Genomic DNA, 17,054 nt, shown 5'->3' with positions numbered 1-17,054 from the left:
AGGCTGATCCATTTCTGAATTCACTCCTGCCCAAAGCAGGGATACACATGGCTGCCAGCATAGAGTGTTTTCCAAACTGTTTTGCTGAGATTGTTGTTTCTGTCACTTGGGTCACATTCATTGTCAAATTGCTCTGTCAATATTAACCACTCAGTTGAGGGGTTTATTTTTTTAGGCTGTTTTTATATAAATCAGCAAATGCTGAGAATGAAAGGCTGAAAAGGTAGACCCAGTGAAGGTTCAAATTTCTACTCTTTATCACCTCACATACACAAGAATGCTTTCAGTCCTTGAGAGCACATAAACAAGGTAAAAACCTTGGGAAGTGGTAAACAACATCTGAGATAGGAAATGAAACATGAAAGAATCAGTAAGTAATCATCCAAAAATGAAAGCAAAGTGAGAAAATAACATTTCTAAGGAACAAATGGTTTAGCATGTGCGTATAATCCACTAACACAGAATTGGTACAGCTAATGATACATAATTGAAATTTAGGAATATTAATTTATAATTAATCTGAAATAGCTGTAAGCAGCTTAATAAATATGGAAGTCAAATATTAGACTTTTATACCAGATACCAGCCATGAAAATGTTATATAACTATTATTTTTTAAAATCTCTTTGCCTCTTCATTTCAAAAGTATAATGGACACTTTCTGAAAGATTCATGTCAAGCACAACCAGCAGAATGTTTTCTGAGATAAAGAGACAAGCAGCTGCACTCGATATAAAGCTCAGCAGAAGAAAACTGCAGGGATTTTACCAGCAGGATAGGCAAAGTATAGAAACATCAAGTGAGCCAACATTTAGGACAGCTTCTGGCAATGAAGAAAATCTATATGCAATGTATAGATTTTTTAGCTATTTGCACAACAGTCAGTATGTGTTGCTGCTGGGATGAACAACACATACTGTGCACAACTGTGCTGAGGATGTAGCAGGACATAACCAAAGCAAAACAATTAATATGTTAAAATGAGTGGATAAGGAAGTAGAAATTGGTACCCTTGATTATCTACAGTATAGTGAAATTGAAGAAATTTCCCCCAGGGATGAACAAAACAAACAGCATTGGCTCTGAAAAGGAGGTGTTACTCCATAGGAGCACACTAGGAAAATTCAGTCTGAGCAAGTTATAAAAATAGAATTTTTGAGTGGGTCAGAAAGAGCAAAGGGCCATGGGGTCACAGAAGATCTGACCAAAACTTGCCATTTCACGGAAATGAGGCTCTACACAAGCCTTTTTTTGGCTCCAAGTTCACTGTGACCATAATTTTTAGGGCTACGAACAACCAAACCTTGAAAATTTTGGGAACTATTTGTGCACCCCTTTTTTTCACATTTGATTGTAACTATGGACATCATTCCAAGGCCAGGTACAAGGCGTTGGCACCACAGGGGGGTGGGTGGCTCTTCTGAATATTGTTTATATTATTGTTAAGAAGCCACTCCATGGGTTCCAATGCTGTGAGGGCGGCAATCCCTGTCGTGCCTTTTTTAAACAAATGAAAAACCACTCCATCAATTACAGCCTCCAGCACAAGATATGACCAGTGTTAGAAGCTGTTACACCAAATGTAGCTACAGCCACAAGTGCTGAAATAGTTGTCTGAGCACATCTTGTTCAGAACTAGCAACAATCCCTTTTACTTGGAGAAATTCCTGTGTAGGAGGAAATGATTTGGGGCAGATGCATATGTCTATTAGCTTGTCAGAATAATTAGATTGTTTATTGCTATTTCTTTGTTAGCATGCTCCATGTGAATCTATTAATCTACAGAAATGAGAAGTACAATCTATTCGATATTTATTTGAAAGCATTGCTCTTTATAGAAAGGAAAAAAGGTAAGTAACTCTTCTGAAAGACCTCTGATATGTAGGAACCCTTTGAAATTTTGGCAATGCTCTATCAGCACAATATCTGACAATCTGTCCTGATATAGCTGAGAAAAATCTTCTCATGTTCTTTTTCTAAAAGACCATCAGACTAAGACAGACTCTAGGCAAGAATGACAGGTTGATCAAATCAGTCAGACAAAACAGAGGGCTCTTAAATATAGCAAGTCTATGCTAATACTCCTTGCTAGGCATTCCAAGGTTTTATTTCATGTATCAGATGACTTGGGAAATGCTGCAGAATTGTGTGCATCTCTGTGTTAATAATCTATCATGTCTTATTACTGAAAAGCTCAGAGTAAAGAAAGAACTTACCACCAAATGAAAAATTTTCAGCATGCATAAAGTGAAGCAGCTCTTGCAAAAAGGAGATACATAAAACGAGGTATACTTTTACATCTGCTGTAGCTGTTCGGTTACTTTGATTTAACACAATTTCTTTGAGCATAATAAGATTAAAAAAATAAAACAAACCCCAAACCTCTCAGGAAGCAAGTTCAGTATGGAAGTTTTAAGCCCACAGAACCACCCTGCAAATTGCAGATATCATCTACTCCTTTCCAACTTCCCATCTTCACAATTATTGTCAGCCCACACGAGAAGAAATGAACAAACTCAACTATTATGAAATGCTCTCAAATACCAATGGTGTCTTTCCACTTTTAAGCCTATAAAGCTAAAACAACTAAAACAAAATGAATACATAGACAGTTATTTTTCTGATACAGCTTCTTTGCTGTTTTTCAACCTAGACACTTGGCTCCCATGCTGTGCAGCTCAGGTATGCATATTAACCACTTGGACCCAAAAATACCTCTGGTGTCTCTATCACTGTACAGTAAATCCCTTTCAGACTAAATACAGTGACCTGAGAAACTTTTACAACTACTTTCAGGCAGCTGAATATGAAAATTCAGCTAAAGTCTCCTCCCTTCTCTCACTGGCACATAAACATATAGGGCTTGACTCTTAGTAACTTAAAACACAGCAATCTAATACTAACAAGTTTTTAAGAGTTTTGTTAAAAACACCTGCCTTAGTATAATCTAAGGTCAGCTTATTACAAGAGTTGTCTTGGCAAAAAAACCAAGAAATATCTGTTTCCTTGGACCAGAGCTCTCTTGTTATGACTGGTTCTTGGTTTAAGCAAGCAGTGAGCACAGGAAATGGTTGGGTCCAAAGAGTTTACCTTCTAGTAAGTCTCTTGCCAGACCTGGTTCTGCCCCTGTGGACCGAACAAAGTCTGACAGGACTGCATCCATATCAAGAGTCATGTGATCATTCAGAGGTGCTGCCAGACATGCAGCAGCAGTTGGACTCACTGGCTGGCTAAAAGGTCTCCATCTGCCAAGGAGAAAAAGAAACAGGGTTTAGAATATACTCCCAGGTGACATAAACCACATTTTTCCACTATCCCCTAAACAAGACTACTAAAAAAGCTTGCAGCATATTAAAATAAACAGCATTTATCATCCATCTCTGCCTTAGCCTAGAGCTGCTGGTCACTCACACTGGAAGCTTCTCTCTATCCTAGTATTTCATATTTTTATTGATTTTTCTTATGTGCAGCTCACAAATAGCTTTGCAACTGGACTCCAATTCAGCTAAACATAAGATTGGTTTATTAAAAGCACAATCACCAGATCATTGTCACTGCTCATAAACTGAGGTTTAGCAAGGATTTAAATGTCTAGAGCCCTTCTGCCTTACTAATACTGACACACACACAGCAGGGCATAGGATCTGTTCCTTTATTTGCCTTGCAAATACAGCTTCTGTAATTTACAGCTTCTCTGCTGTGCTGAGTCTGGCTGGGATGGAGTTAATTTTCTTCTTCCATTTTCTAGAACTGTGGCTAAAGCAACGTTCATAGTAGCTGATATTACAGTAATTTACGAGGTTTCTTTGTTCTATTTCCTTTTATTGGTGACCAATGCTGTAGCTGCTGAACAATTTTTACTGTGTTTATGAGCAGTCTGTGGGGGACAATCTTACCAGGGTGCTCTCCTGGTGGCACAATCACCCAGGGAGCTGTTAGGAAGCAGATCATGTTTTGCCCCAAGTGAAATGTGACAACGTCTCACATGGGAATTCTTCCTGCCAAATCCATGGCCAACAAAAAAATATGCCTGCTCTACTGCATTTCGCATCTTCTTTTCATTCCTGAAAACAGAAACCTCCTCCTTCTAGGCAATGCTCTTTACAAACATAAAATAGGAATTAAAGCAGTCACCACAAGAGGAGTTCATGCTAGGCAAGCTATTAAAACAGCTGGAATTTAAAACACAGTCATCCTAAGCATATTTCCATACTTCAACCCTGCCTGCCTGCTGCTGAAATGGTGCAAAGGAAAGAAAACAGGAGGAAATTAAACAATACACAAAGTAAGGAAAAGCATATGTTTTACTTTTGTGCTTGTTATTCACTGGCCAAAGTTTACCTTTGAGCATGAATTGGATTTTTCCTATTGATTCCTCCTCACAGCCTCAGTTGCAACTTTACCTCGTGCCAAGGGTAAGGTCTGGCATGGAGATTTTCTATTGGCAGCAGATGATGTTGGTTGGCTCTTGCTTGCACCACAGCTACAGGGAAATAAACTGTGAAGGAAATTGGAATCCAATTAATTTCACTGTCCCCCACATGAAACAGTCCTTTCCTACTTCATGTATAATTACCTGGTTATACTTAGCCTGAAAAATGGAATGCCTTTGCTTTCTGAGACATTGCCTTTTTCTGCAAGTACATATCCCCGCTACAATGCAAACACCATTTACAGTCTCCCTCGGGAGGGTGGGGTCCTTCTCAGCCTCATCCATGGGGACTGGCCACTAAACCCAACTTAGTCCAACAAACTTAAAGTCTGTGGGACATAAAGTCACAGAATCATAGAATTGTTACAGTTGGAAGATACTTTTAAGATCACAGAATCAATGAGGCTTGAAAAAACTTCTGAGATTATCAAATCCAACCCATGACCTGACATGACTTTATCAACTAGACCATGGCAGTAAGCACCAAGTCCAGTCTTTCCTTAAACATCTCCAGGGACTGTGACTCCACCACCTCCCTGAGCAGCCCTTTCCACTTAAGAAATTCTTCCTGATGTCCAACCAGAAAGCCATGTGCTCTTATCCTGTCACTGTTGCCTGGGAGAAGAGAGTAACACCCACCTCTCCACAGCCTTCTTTCAGGCCAGAGCAATCAGATGCCCCTCAGCCCCTTTTTCTCCAGGCTAAACAACTCGAGCTCTTTCACAGCTCCTCATCAGACCTGTGCTACTGGATACCAATTCCATGTTTTCCAGGACAAAGGTAGTTCTGCTAATTCCACCCACTTCACACTCTATAGGCCTCTACACTGTTCCACTGCACGTTTCACATCTTTGATACTATTTATACAAGTCTATCATTATGTTTGGGCCACATGAGGATAGCAGGGGAGGTGATCTTTTCCTTTCTATTCAGTCCTGGCAAGACTTATCTGGAGTATTATGTCCATTTCTTGATCTGAAACCCAAGAATGACATGGACATACTGGAGTGAGTCCAGTGAAGGACCACAAACCACAGTGGATCACCTCTGTGCCAGAGAAACATTTCTAAAGGGTAATCCTAATGAAAGTGTAGTAACAGAAGGAAAGCTGGAAATATTGAGGAGACTAGTTAAAAAGGAATGCAGATATTTTGGAAAGAGAACTACCTTAATGGATTATGGCCAAATTTGACATCTAAGCTCTGTCTCAACTGGATCTGTTTCAATGTAAATGCAGGACAAAAATGCTACTTTTATTTTTAACAAACACACACAGACGCGCTGTACTCAACAGCACTAATCTGTACAAGAAGTTCACCAGAAACTGAACAAAACTAATTTCTTTAGGGACTACAAGAAAGAATGAAATTAATCTTAGCCAGCAGGATGGAAACATATGGATCAAACTAAAGGACCCTGCCAGAGATGATACAAAGCATTGGTGCATTTCAGACCACCACCAGAAGTGACTCAGTAGTATAATGAGTGTTAATTTAAAATGCACCAGCTGGGCCCTCAAGTACAGTCACTGTGTGGGGGCTGCAGTGCTCATAAGTTTGGGGAGCTGAAGTGTGTATCAGCTTGGAGAAGCCAATTCATGAGTTGTCTCAGAATAAGCATTACTTCAGTATTTTCAACAGTAAAATAGACATCCTTCTCAGAGCAAAGAATAACACCAATCTCTGCATTTATAATGTCACCATCACCTCAAAATTACCACATAGAATCTACACTCTGGAAGCAGCAGAGTTGGCAGGATCCTCCCTGCATGCATTTAAACTAACACTGGTTTCTTCCCTATGGAAGTTTTTTAAATCTAGAATTTAGATTTTTAAAAAACCAAACAAAACAACAAGAACGAAACCCAACAGAAAAAGTCATAAAATATTATCTTTGCCAGAAAACTAACTATCAGCTGTGAAAACCCACCGAGATGGAAATGTAAAAAGTAAGCAAAAAAGAAAATAAACTATAAATTCTAAAGGAGACAGTGACTCAGAAGGCAGGTGGCTCTCAAACCCACTTCTCCCCAGATGGATTTGGTCTCTCCTCACCTAAGGAACCATCAGCACCACCTTGGCTCTCAATGGCTTGTCAAAGCATTAACACAACTTACACTTCAAATACACACAGAGAGCAGATCTAACACAATCACTGACCTCACACCACTCCTCCCCTCCTCCACTACAGACACACAGACACCTGCAGTTTTCATTTCAAATGTCACACACGACACACAAATGTCAACTGGAACTGAATTGATATTGACACATCTTGGCCATCAAAACACAGGAAGACCTGTGTTTTCACTCACTTCCTGGCCAAACATCTTCCCTAAAACATTTCTAAACAGCACAATACAAGAGGCAGTGAAATCGGATAATTTGTTTTATATGATAAGAAAAATAATTTTAAAAGTATTTAAAGAGGATTTACTGATTAATTTGAAATGTTAAGATGAGCTAATAGGACTTGAAATCAATTTAGTACAATCTCAGTTATATTTGATCTTTTCTTCTCCTTCAAGTAGCTCTCTCTCAAAGCTGAGCCACACTTGGAGGTGAACAGTCTTCACCTGAATCTAAATTTAACTTCTTCAAAAGCAAACAGCTTCACCCAGTTAAATGATACAAAGGGTTTTTTCTCTAAACAAGCTTAAAGAGATGCACAGGGCTAACTAATGAAGTAAAAGCAAGCATGTTAAAACAAATCCCATTCCATGCATCCAGAACAGACACAGCGGATGAAAATTAAGTGAGGAACAGAGAGAAAACAACACCCACTGGACAAAGCCTCAGGAACAGAGAATGACTAAGCTGCAACTAAGACCTTTCACTTTCCTAATTTTCAAAGAAAGGATGAAATAAGCACTATCAATAAGAGGCACAGTCTTGGTGCTCTGGGAAACCAATGGAGAGACACCCAGCAATTGCATAAAGCCAGTTCCCCCAGGCTATTTTTATGTCCCTGCAGTGTGACAGGGCTCAGGGCCTGTTGAACATCCCTGCTGGCTCTCAGCTGCTCTGGCAATGCACAAAGGTGCAGCCAACTCCCAGGTGCAATGTTCCTGCTGCCAGACTGCCTGGGAAGGCAGAAAGACCCTCCTTGTGCACAGTTTGAGGTTTCGAAAGTAATTCTTTCTGACAGGCCACAATTGATGGGAAATGCCATAATTCTAAAATCTTAACAGTATTATGAAATTAAACCACCCTTTATTAGGTTAAGCTATTAAGCAGAAATCTATAATTAATCAAATTCAGAAGAGAAGATTTATTTAGGAGAACGGCAGCCTTAAGGGAAGTGGCAGTTTATGCAGGCTACATAAGAAAGTGGAGATGGTATTTTTTCTGCTAACTGGATTAAAAGGCATTAGTTGAAGAAGCCAAATCGATGGTAATCAACCTAAAGAAAAGGCTACTGTGAACTAGACCTGATGGCAAAGTGGGGCATTTATGTGTTAAAATGTGGACTCTCAAAACACAGTAAAATTACAAGATAGCATTTGGTGAGGGTTATCTACCTTCTCATGTCTAAAATATCAGAGATTTGGAACAAAAGGAGAACAACAAAAAAGACAAAAAGTAAAAGCTCAAATCAGACATTATTACTAAGGTTTATCTACACAACGGAACTCAGGAAAATTAACCCAATTAATTTAATTGGATTTGTCTATATCCATTAAATTCCTTTGCAAACACTTTCATTTGTGAATAAAATGCTGGCCTTAATTTGGTTTGGCTCATCTTGCCTTTAAAGTGAGTTAAACTGAATTCACTGGAGACCACTTTAATTATGAATGGGATAGTGCACACAGGGACTTGGTGGCACTTGAGCTGCCCTCTTTAAATTCCTGCATTTACTTGATTTGCATCAATTTTCCCTGGTATCTTGTGTAGACAAGTCCTGAACATTACACACAGAGGTGGAAAAAACAGAAAGAAAGAAACTATGCTGAAGAATCCTTGGTTCTGTGGGAACCATCAAAGAACAGCTGTCCAAGAAAACTGTTCAAGAACGTCAACTCCACTTCTGGGATAAACACCATCAAGGTTCAGGGACCAACTAGGAAGTATTTTTAAAATGCAGGTACATTTCAATTTTCAGAAATGCTATTTAAAGAGTCTACTACTTGCTTATGCATTTGAATTATTTCAAGATAGCGCTATAATGAAGGACACAACTAAAGTATCTTCAGATGAGACTTTTACAACTGCATTTTCATGGAGCTTCAGAGGGTTTTCATAACACCATTTCTCTTACTTAAGAGTGATTACATTCTCAGAAGGAAAAAATGTTACAGATAAATAAGAAGTCCACAGAAACAGGGGTCCTGAACTGGAATAAACCAAGCAAGAGACATAGTTCAGGTAAGGATCTCCTACACCCCTGCTTCAGTATTTTTTCAGGGCAAAACACCACCATTGCTAAAGTATTTTTTTTCTAAACAAGAAAACGTGATATAGATAACAAGATAAAACAAGATATGAATGAATGTAATTACAATGTTTCTCTTATTTTATTCACAAGGGCCCTCATAGTGTGGTAATTGTATTCTAACAGAAAGCAGCTGTGCAAAGGATAAATGTAATGCCACTGATAAAGATGGAATTTCTCTGAAACAAATACCTTGATTTTAAAACAAATTCAAGTATTAATTATTCTTTTATCTATGAGAGTGATAAAGAAGTAGGCTGTATTATACTGCACTGGAAAAATGACAATTAGGCTTTCAGATGTTAATCTGAGGCCTCTTATTAAACAGTTTCATTAACTAACATCCATCTCCTTAACTAGAATATATTTCCAAAGAAACAACATGAACAAACTAGATTGCTTCCTCATTTGGAATTTTTTCCCTTTTTTTTTTCCTGTCATTTTCCTTGTTTACGAATTGGTCACGATACAGGAAGAAGATCTTCTACTGAAATACTGAATATATTTCCCCAAATGCCATCCTTCCTTCTAATATAGAAGATATGCTGGCCAAAACTTTAATCTGAACACAGCCTTCTCTCTCAAAACATCTATCATGTACTCTGCCTGCATAAAATTAACTTCAGTGCATGAAAAGCAAGCATTCTGAGCAGCCATTTTTGGATATCTATAATGTAGAGTTTCATTACTTTTTTCAAGTCGGCCTTGCATGAGGAGTAACCCACTCGGGCCTGTGGGCACCACGAGCAGCCTTCAGCTCCACAGCCACCACCACCAGCTGGACCCCTCGCAGTTCTGCTTTTTGAGCTCTTTACCCCCCTGCTTCTCCACTGAGACGTCTGAAATCAATCGTCATAGCAACAGGAGGCTGAGCCTTCATTTGCACGGCAGATCAGCGTCCCGATCAGCCGCTGTCACCGGGGCCTGACCCCACTGCGCGGAGCCCGCTCCTGAGGGGACACACCCGGCTGACAGCGGAGCGGTGGGCTCGGCCCGAGCCCTGCCCTGAGGGGATAGCCGGGTCACACCGGAGCGGCGGGCTGTGCCCTGAGGGGACAGGCGGGTGACACCCAGGGGAGGCCGGAGCCGCTCAGCCCAAGCCCTGCCCTGAGGGGACAGCCGGGTGACACCCAGGTGACACCGGAGCCGCGGGCTCAGCCCAAGCCCTGCCCTGAGGGGACAGCCGGGTGACACCCAGGTGACACCGCAGCCGCTCAGCCCAAGCCTTGCCCTGAGGGGACAGCCGGTGACACCCAGGTGACACCGCAGCCGCTCAGCCCAAGCCCTGCCGGCGCTCCCCGCCCGCTCTGGTGCCGCTCAAGAACAACGAGCAGCTGCAGCAAAGCCGCCCTGCCCAGATTAGCGCCCCTGGGCCCCGAGCTGTAAATAGACACACGCAGCTGATTAAAGCTACCATTAAGCAAGTGGTTAATTTGACTTACAATAGACTTTAAATAAGAGTTCCTTGAGGCAGGTGTTGGATGGGTGTTATGCTGCTGGTTTTTGGTGAGGAAAAGAATCCATTTTTGCCACAGTAGAAGGTATGAATAAGCAAAATTTTGTCCCCTGAGAAATCTGGAAGAAAAAAGAATAGTAGTATATTAATCATTACACTTCTGCTGTTTGAATAATAATAACTGCCAAAATAGTCTTTACCTTTGACCTTAATGGATACTTCTCTTAATACAGATAAATGACCACATACAGTAATTTGCATTAAGAATGCAAAATTCTTGGGCACAACCCAGACGATTAATAAAAAAAGAATTATGAATGTACAAAAATATCCTTATGGCTTCTCCTACATGAAAATGGCAACTTGCACTTGGAATTTCTTTTAAGATTTCTTTGTCCTAAGACTCATCAAATACAGCTTTGAAAGTCTTCTTCTCTTAAGCTTCCAAAATCTGAAGCAATGAACTAATGAAGAGATATCCAGACTCAATCAGGACAGCCACTCTTTTTGATGAAAATAAAGAGACAAGCACATGAAGAAAGAAGGAATACCATTTCATAGGGTCTATTTATTTTTAAAAGATACAGCAGTTCCCTTTCCACATATAATCTACTCTCATCTCCTAAGAATAAATCCTGCTGCTTGCAAACACAGAATCCAATTACTATAAGCTTCACCTTATCATTCTAAAAGGCATTTACAATCAGTTTTATTGTTTTGGGGTTTTTAATCCATTCACAAAACTCATACAGTTGTAACTGTGCCCAACCCCACTTAAATCAGGATTTAACAGCCCAAATCTTTTTATGATGGAAAACTTTCCTTCTGATAATGCTTTTAAAACAGGCAAAACTATAACAGGGTCCACAATGTTATGAGTTTTTGAGAATTAGGATATAAAAAGAGAACATAACATCATTTCTTGCTATTTCCTAAAATACATACACGAGTAACCAAACCTCAGTAGATAGTTCCTAACGCAAAAACTCCCAAATGTCTGTGTGACAGCTCAGCTGTAACAGGAGTTAAGTACCTCAATTAACAAGTGTTAACTTACCCAACTCTAACTCAGGTGCATATGAACTAACATATAGGAGTTAATAAGAGTCCTACCTTTTTTTTTTCCTTCACCAGGACATATTTTCATGCAAGAACCATAAATATGACCAAAGTATTATCTTCAATTCTTTGTTGGAACTCACTTATGGATGTAGCACACCACAGATACCCTCACACTGAAGCAGATTATTTCAAAGTTCGTAGCATCATAAAAAGCTTAATTTCATATATTGCAAAGGAAATGCAGTCAAACCACATTCGCCTGTGACCCTCTCTTTATCACCCTCAGGGAACTTAAAAATAACTGTAAAACCCTCAACTTACAGAAGCAACTTTAAATAACTCTTAACACTTTCAAGGGTACTTGGACTGCAGGGGATAGAAATAATCATCAAATGTGAATATGCCTCCACATTTCCAGCTATACAATATTAACAAACTGAAATATCCAGACTAAGAAACTCCCCTTAGCTTAGGGAAATAAGCAAAAACTCTTGATATTGAGCCCTCAAAACCAAATGATGATGCTTCTGCTAAGGGGTTTGTAACTTTTATCATTGCTCTGGAAATAAACAAGAAAGTTTATTCCTTTTTGTCCAACACACATTAACAAACAATAATCAAAACACTTTTGTAGCTTTGTTCAACACATCTGCTGCAGAGAGTAATAAACGCTTTCCAACACTCAGCCTACGTTTTCTGTTCAAAGAGGACTCACCTTATGTGCTTGCAGTAAATTTTTTTTATTATATCATAATTTACCATTTAAACTAAAATAAAACTTATTTCTTTTAGCTTGCAGTTGTAAATAAATTATCTAAAATATTACCCTGGATACTGTAATGGTCAGGGCACAAGGACATGGCACACATAGCTCAGTCCTTTTCAGCCTTTCTCACACATGCATTGGAACTTCAGCAGTGTAAGAACAACCCTAAGTACTGCTTACTCTGCTGTATTCCCTGTACAGGGGGCCAAGAAACTGAAGAATTCTCCCTATATGACCCCAACTTGGTCTGTGACAAACTACATAAAGCTCAGAATAAAATTATCATGAGATATGAAAAGGTTCAGGATGAACTTTCAGTTGCAATTCTTTCATAATTTTGAGCACAAATTTTGAATTTATCTTTTTACATTGGCATAGTCCCTGCAACAGCTTCTGTGTGAAGTTAGCACAGAAAATGAAACGCAGACTGAAGATGCTACATACGTATTGCAAACCAAAGAACTCCATCTCCAACAGGTCTTTTGAAGGTAAGACTCTGAAACAGAATCAGCTGAGGCCAGAGATCAGAGATATTCTTTGTTAAAAATGAATATCCACATTAACTCTCATTTTCCCCTTTTTTTATCTGGCATTTCAAACAGTCACTAACAAAGAGCTGAAGAAGCTTCCTCCACCCAGTTTTCTATAAATACCTCAATTCTCTCCCAAGACTCTCATGCACTGCTTGTTCTGAACTCAAAAGGGGTTCCATTTTCCACTTCTGTTTCTTACACGGGACTCAAATACTTCCTACAATATTCTCAGCAGCTCAGGGTCAGCTGCACAGTGCTGAAAACCTCTGCCCATACTCTGTTCAATGGGGATGAGCATCTCCCCAAGCATGAGCACATGTCAAGTGTGTGCTTGCTTCCATTATTTTTGTTATATACATGCACACTGAAGTAGCTGTTAAGTCCAGACATAAATCATCCCCTTCGATAGCATCAGCTTTGTGCTCTGGTTCTGTCAAGACTTGGCTTCTTCGGTGCAAGTTCTACATTCAGTACAAGGCCTTGCTCACTGCTCCTTGGTTCTTTGCAATTATGTCATTTAGTTCAAGCAACAAATGAGGGAAAAGTTAACTCTAATAATAGGGAAGCAGTAACATTCAAGAAATAACAAGACCACCAGCAGGAAGGGGTTTCCATGATAAAGATGGCCACTATTGGTACTGGTCTTCTAAAGGACAAAGGACAAGTACCAAAGAAATGATAATTCTATTCTAGCTATGGAACTGTGTCTATCTGTGTCCTGCAGATGTCTGTGTTGAAAACTATGGGGGGAAAAGGATGCAAAATTTGACACACGGCATCTGTCTACAGCTCAGCTACAGAAGATTCATGACTAGCTAATGTTTCATGTTCTTGCAGATCTGTGACAGTTGTCATTCCCCAGAGTAAGGCAGCACCTCAATGATCTAACTTTTCAAAGACAAGTTCTTGAGCACAGTCTGAAGTGCTGGCACAAACTCAGTTTCTTTTTTTCCCCTGAACTTTCATCACTTGAAATCTCTTTATAATCACTGCATGAGAAACACCTATTGCTTTATCTATGTCCTAAGTCTGCACAGTCTGTCACAAGTTACTGATGAAGGAAAGGATTTCTCCTCCTGCTAGAAAAGTCTTAGTGTGACCAGTGTTCTTGCATGTGAACACATTTCTCCCCTTCCCAGCTTATGCCAGTTTGACTCAGAAAATGTGTGCAGTGGATTGAGCTGACAGGGATATGAAGGCAGAAGCTTAAAGGACATCAAAAGTGTTAGCAGAATGAGCTCTGTATAAATAGTCTTACTGATACAAGTCTGCAAGCATCCTTTATCTTCTTGTACACAGAGATTAGAGGAAAGCTCAAATGCTTAATTGTATGTCAAGTGCACAGTCAGTGATTAAGGGTTCAGTATAGTCTTTAAAAATGGAGTCTGCAGCACATCCATGCCTTTATGGAGACAATTCAGCTGCTGTTTTAAATACAAGGCTTGACTGTCTGTTACTCTGCACGTGACATTGTTCCTCACATCAAGGCAAAACACATACTGGTGATTTTTCCACATTCCTCTTAAAAATAGTGATCCCCTCAATTGGTTCATCCCACAGCTTCAGTGACAGACTGATGAGAAAGTTCTCTCTCTTACAGGTACCCTAAAAATAGCAGCAGGATTGAACTTCTGAAATTCAGATTATGTGCAAAAAGCAAGTCCTTGTAAGTCCTTAGTTAAAAGAACAGCAAGCTACGAGCAGGCATTTGTCTAACGTGCTGGAATTCAGCAGAAGCTGAAATATCAGCTTGGTGTGTGCTGAGCTAAATGAGCTCCAGCAGGGAAGAACACACACACCATGCAGCAAAACAGAACTGGGCAATTTCCCCCCAACCCTGAGACTCCCACCCTTATTTCTGTGACACATGATGTTCCTCAGTTACTGCATTTAGTTTAGAAAATGAAACTAAGATGAATAGAAGACTTCTTATCCTAAAAAAAGCTTATCATTTAATATCATCTCCAAGATTTTAAAACAGATAGAGATACAAATGAGGAAATAAAGATCTGAGACATGGCATCTAGAGTTATTAAATTCACAACATTTTGAAGACTTTTAAGTATAGCAACTGTGTGTTTCACTTAGACTACATAAGTAATTGAAAAGTCCTGCAGTAAGAAAGTCATTCAGCGAAGTGAATGTGAAATTACCTAGTACTAAGAAAGGTAGTTCATCAAAAATTAAAAAAAACCTGCCCTAAACAGTAAAAAAAACCAATACCTCTTTCGTTTAGTCAAATCAATTTGGTAACACATACTTAGTTTTCTTCAGCCATAAATAAGCTGTAACTACCTCTACAGTTATGATTTTTCCTGTAATTCAGGCAATATGAAAAATAATAATAGGAAATACTCAGGCTAAACAAGGAGAACTAAAAACTGATGAATCAAGGGAAGTGTTATAAGGAAACACGCACCAGAATTGTACACACAAAAAAAGCAACAGCAACTAACAGATAGTCCAAGTTTGATGTTAAAATAGCCTAATTTCTGACCAAGTTCAACAGGATTAATGGATATTCAGCATCTCTAAGAAGTAGCCCATTAGTTCTAATTGCCACTGTCGTCATCATCTATTACTGCATTTTGTGGAAAAGCAGGACATGGAATTAAATAGCCCTGTACCAACTAGGAAATTCATAATGCCAGGGAAAAACATATGGAAAAGGCTATTGATTGCAAAATAGAGCCAGGGTGGGGGAATAAAACCCTTCACCACATTGAATATTAATGTCTACAGGCAACAGCTAAAAAAAAAAAAAAAGGAAACAACTTGTCCTGCATTTTTTTATTTTATGTACCAAATACACATTTGAAAAGAGCACCTGTAAACTAAATGAAGAACAATCTCTTCTGAAACAAACAGCTCATCATGAACTCCCAGACAGGAAAAAGAGAGGAAAATACAAAAGAATTTGCAGTCTCCTTGAGCCTTAGTTGGTTAACGTGATGACAACCTCACTCTAAGGAATTAGGACATATTTGTAGAGCTTACTGCAAGCTTCAGCATATAAATATCTTTCAATTTAATCTGCTGGAGAGAAAAATATTTATATACTTTTTAAAACATCTGAAATTGGATTCTGAAAGGATTTCAGAAATAGTTGCATTTTCCCCTGAAAAGTTGACAGATACATTAAAAAAAAAATCCTTTAAGCTATCAAAAAAACTATTCCCTTTCATACATGTAATTATTTTTTTTTAATTTTAAAGACATTGATCAAACTCCTCTGCTTTGCTGTTGATCAGAAGCCAGATGCATAGCAGAGCTGATTGGGAGTTGTTGCTGATTATTTTTAGAAACAAATGTTTCAGCACTTTGGACAATACCCACTGTCAGTTTATTAGAAATTATTCAAAAACTCATGGCAGAAAATGGCTCTGCCTGACTAGCAGGACTGCTTATTAGCCAGAAATGCAAGGAGGAGAGAGAGAATTCTGTTACAGTTGGTTCAGAATAAAAAGTTGTGGATGTGGAACAGGAACGATTTCAATGAAGATCTTTAAGTTCATTTAGGTATTATATGAAACAGAAATGGCTGTGTGGGAGGGAGGGAAAGAGAGAAAATTACAGGGATGCAGGGAGTTGGTCCCACAACAATAGATCAGTAGTGTTTGGAAGACAGATGCTCAACAGACAGACAAGACTATAAAGCACACAAAAGGAATTTTGAAAAACCCCACGAAAAACAAACAAGTGAAACAAAACCCCCAAAACCAAAACAAACCCCTCAAGCCCCCCAAAACAAAAAACCCAACCAAGAATAAAAAAAAAAAATCAACAAAAAAGTTGGCTTGAAACCATGTTCTTCCATCACCTGCAAAAAACCCAACTATATGAGCTTTCTTAATTTGTGGTTTAAGGAGTGACCAACCACAGTGTAAGAAGCAGAACTCCCATTTCCCCTGCTTAGCTTTGCAGAAAGCTATTTGAAAAAATGATGGCTTTATTTTTTATGTCAGTCACTTTGCACTAAACCAGTCAGTCTGCCAGGCAGGCAGTGTGTGCTGCTGTGGTGGTTTAACCCCAGCCAGCCACCCAGCCCCACACAGCTCCCCCTCCAGCAGGACCAGCATGAGAACTGGTCAAGGTAAAAGCTGGAAAACTCCTGGGCTGAGATGAAGATAGTTTAGCAGGGAGAGCAAAGCAAAACAAGGAATCAATTCAATGCTTCCCATGGTTGGGTAGGTTCAGCCATCCCCAGGAGGGCAGGGCCCCAGCACACAGAATGGTGGCTGGGGGAGACCAACACCATCATTGCAAATGTCCCCCCTTCCTCCTTCTTCCCTTCCGTCACAGGGTCTGGAACATCCCTGTGGTCAGTGGGGGTCACAGTCCTGGCTGTGTCTCCTCACAACCTCTTCTGCA

At 39.5% G+C, this 17,054-nt stretch overlaps 1 protein-coding gene across 2 annotated transcripts in view; it reads right to left on the bottom strand.

The window, feature by feature from the left end:
- The window catches only part of OTUD7A (OTU deubiquitinase 7A), a gene marked incomplete at its 3' end in the record, with an annotated part of 96,786 nt that overhangs the window by 31,740 nt on the left and 47,992 nt on the right, over positions 1–17,054 (bottom strand). For both annotated transcript variants that reach the window (XM_084213732.1, XM_084213733.1), the window contains exons 5-7: positions 10,309–10,441; positions 4,342–4,498; positions 3,091–3,245 (exon numbers count right to left, since the gene is read on the bottom strand). In XM_084213732.1, the coding sequence (XP_084069858.1) occupies positions 3,091–3,175 (85 nt within the window). In that variant the 5' untranslated portion in view covers positions 3,176–3,245; positions 4,342–4,498; positions 10,309–10,441. The remainder of the gene's footprint in view (positions 1–3,090; positions 3,246–4,341; positions 4,499–10,308; positions 10,442–17,054) is intronic.

Source organism: Fringilla coelebs, assembly GCF_963513975.1.
Source record: "Fringilla coelebs genome assembly, chromosome: 12".
In the NCBI taxonomy this organism is placed as follows: domain Eukaryota; kingdom Metazoa; phylum Chordata; class Aves; order Passeriformes; family Fringillidae; genus Fringilla; species Fringilla coelebs.
The sequence above is the reverse complement of the archived record's forward strand: the minus strand, read 5'-3'. Positions and strand labels throughout refer to the sequence as shown.